Source organism: Nelumbo lutea, chromosome 8 (genome assembly GCF_056320005.1).
Source record: "Nelumbo lutea isolate HS-2025 chromosome 8, American lotus-T2T, whole genome shotgun sequence".
Classification (NCBI taxonomy): Eukaryota; Viridiplantae; Streptophyta; class Magnoliopsida; order Proteales; family Nelumbonaceae; genus Nelumbo; species Nelumbo lutea.
In genome coordinates this window covers 41,739,286-41,742,271 of record NC_142691.1, presented here as the reverse complement: position 1 = coordinate 41,742,271, position 2,986 = coordinate 41,739,286, and the positions used below count along the sequence as shown (strand labels likewise).

The 2,986-nt window shown below is 41.0% G+C and overlaps 1 protein-coding gene across 1 annotated transcript; it reads right to left on the bottom strand.

Annotated features, from left to right (window-relative positions):
* Positions 1-202: 202 nt before the first annotated feature.
* Positions 203-2,078, bottom strand: LOC148843905 (KID-containing protein 1-like). The gene is made up of 2 exons (XM_088958689.1): positions 1,189-2,078; positions 203-812 (listed from the first exon to the last, which is right to left on the bottom strand). The coding sequence occupies exons 1-2, from the start codon at positions 1,527-1,529 to the stop codon at positions 404-406; spliced, it is 750 nt and encodes a 249-aa protein (XP_088814815.1). The 5' UTR covers positions 1,530-2,078; the 3' UTR covers positions 203-403.
* Between the last annotated feature and the right edge of the window lie 908 nt (positions 2,079-2,986).

Genomic DNA, 2,986 nt, shown 5'->3' with positions numbered 1-2,986 from the left:
AGACATGTAAGACTAATTTCCATCTACTCTTCTTACAGGAATATTCCATTACAAGACTTTTAAAGGAGGCCGAGAGGATAAAAACTCCACATGTCCAACCAGACTTATCTCGTCTTCTAAAAGCAACCAAATAGATAAGCTGATAAACAACCAACCCAATGACCCATCATCAAATCTTATCTTCTAGAAACATAAAACAGCATTAAACAAAGATATCTAATTAATTCAGAAGAAATGTCATTAATTAATGAAAACAAAGCTTGGTGATTTGTTAGATTTGCCTTGTTTTTGTCAATACCCAGAAAAGCAACAATTACAGATAAAATTATCAGTTATTGCTCCTGGTGGTTTGTGATAATGGGTGGGTGGGTGGGTGCGTGATGAACAGCTCGCAGTTGCAGAATTATGGATGATGCTGTAGATCTGTTAAACAGCTTGCAGACTTGAAGCTCCTGAACTTTCTTCTCAATGGAGGGTCCTCGTCATAATCTGTGTCATCTGAGTCCTCACTGCTGTTGCTGCTGGTATTCTTTTTCTTGTTGATGGAAGTACCAAGTTGGTTCTGGTCCTTGGTTTCATCTTCTTCATCTTCATCTTCATTCAGAGGAAGGAGAGGCATGGAGGTAGGGTTGGATGAACTATAGAAAGATTTCTTCAGTCTTTTGTCCCACTTGAATGCCATCAGAGTTCTTCTCCTTTTGTTCCATGGGTTCTCTTTCTTTGTAATGCTAGTCCGACCCTCCAGTATGCTTACATCTGTTAAGTTGGCAAAGGATTTTGATCTTCCAGGGAAGAAATTTGACAACCCTCTTCTGCAAAGAACAGAGAATAAACATTTTAATATGATAATTAATTCAGAGTATCATCATTTTTTCCCCTTTTTTCTTTCAATAAAACAAACCAAAGCACAGAAACCAGGATGATCAGTTTCTTCTTTTTCCCTCGATTTGCTGAGAAATAATCATAAAATAATAAATGAAGAAAAAGGACAAAATTTTCCAACTAAGTTGAATCCATTAATGGATTAATTAAATCATTTACATAATATTTTTAATCGATGCAAACAATGTGAACAACACAACTAGACTTGATTCATTTAAAGAAGGAAACCTAGAAATGATCAAACCAGTTTTTCGGTAAGTGAAAAGATTACAAATTTTAACAAAAAAAGGAAAAAAGAAGACTTACTTGATGGGGAGAGATTCTTCCAAGGCATCCAATGAACTCAGAGCACCACCGCCGCTCTTCAGTCCACTCTGCACCTCCTCCTCCTCCTCATCGCTCTCGTCGGGAACCCCAATCGAGGAACTCTCAGAAGATTCCAAATCCTCCCCACCAAAACAAAACCCATTAACCCTTTTCACCGGCTCACCACTCGCCGCCACCTCCTTGCCGTTCTCCTCCTCCACATCGCCCTTCCTGTTCAAATAATCCGAGAAACAACCAGAAATCCCCCTCTGTTCCCTTTCTCCCTGAAGCCCCATAGAAGGACCCATGGAAACCTCCCTGCTACCAAACACTAGAGACATTGCTGCCGACGATCCCCCACTAATCGATCTATCTATACACCCGATTCCAGTTCTCAGCCCTTTCCACGCCTTCTCTTTCTTCTTCTCGGTCTCCAAATTGGTGTTAGTGTCATCAATCTAAGAATAAAAGGAGAAAACCCAACAAGGGTACGCAGGATAAGCAGAGATATGGAAAGAAAGGAGTGAAGGTTAGGAAAAACAAGGATGTGGGGTATGGATAATATGGGTATCCGCTTTGCCTGCTAATCGGGAGATCATATCGGGATCCTGTGCAAGACCGGCGACCGACCAGCTTCTCTGATTTCTTGCTTGGTGTTCGTTTGATCAGACGCAGAGGAGAGAGAAATTATAAAGAGAGAGAGAATGGGGGAGAGAGAATGAGGGAGAGAGAATGAGGGATATAAGTAGAGAGAGAAGCGAGGGGGCAAAACTAACGTCCGCCGACGGCGTGATCGCCACTAAAAGGAGACGCGCTTTGACACGTTCTCATCGGACCGGAGTTACGTGGCAGTGATAGCATTATCTCCCATGTATGTATATTACAATCCCATATCCATACATGCTAAATATATAGATATATATATATATATATATATATATATATATATATATATATATCTGGATTTCGAATCTAGCGTTTTTACGAAATGACGAAAATACCCCTACATAATCAAGAGAATGACGCATATGTCCTCTAATGTGTCAGCGCTGGAGAAATGACAGCCTGACCCACTCAACCGGCTGAGGCTTTCTATTCTTCTATTCTAAGCTTGTTCATTTGTTCTTATCTTTATCCAAAAGTTGCCTATCTGGTAATTTGACCCTCTGAACCGGGTTTATGGTCAATGTTTGGTTTGGTTTGGTATATCCTCTGAACCGGTTCACGAAATGGATTGGGTCAGACTTCATAGGTTTTGGGTCTGCATTGAGCCAACATCACCTTCCGGTCCTGTCCGGGTTGATTCCCACTCTTTCTTGGATCTTGTACTGTTCCGCCAGAAGCCGTTGGATTGGAATAATATGTCAACAGAGATTTAGCGTGAGCTTTCTTTAACCCAAAAATGTTTAATCTATTTTCCCATACAGGCCATACTTAATGTCATTACGTGGGTCAGTTGCCACGTAACCTACGTCATCACGTGAATTTTGAAGATTCCTTTTTAATAATTTGGGAGACGTGGCTTAATTCTAAACCATCGGATTCGCCATGCATGGAAGAAGCAAAAAGTTCATTATCACAGGGTACGTCCTACAAGGGGTATTTTAGACATTTTAACTTGTGACTGTACAAAGATACTTTTTATGTGAGAGCTCTCTATCGGTCAGATTGGAATCTTTGATGTAGAAAGGGTGTGGCCCGGGGCTGGCACATGCAGGAATCCCCATTGGATCAAAACCTTTTGAAGAGATGAGAGAGAAAAGCGAATACCGTGGGCAACTGGGAATTGACGAAGATA

Coding starts and splice junctions, on each gene's coding strand:
- LOC148843905 (XM_088958689.1), bottom strand. CDS start 1,529: ATGTCTCTAGTGTTTGGTAGCAGGGAGGTTTCCATGGGTCCTTCTATG. Junction 813..1,188: donor GAAGAATCTCTCCCCATCAA/GTAAGTCTTCTT, acceptor TGTTCTTTGCAG/AAGAGGGTTGTCAAATTTCT.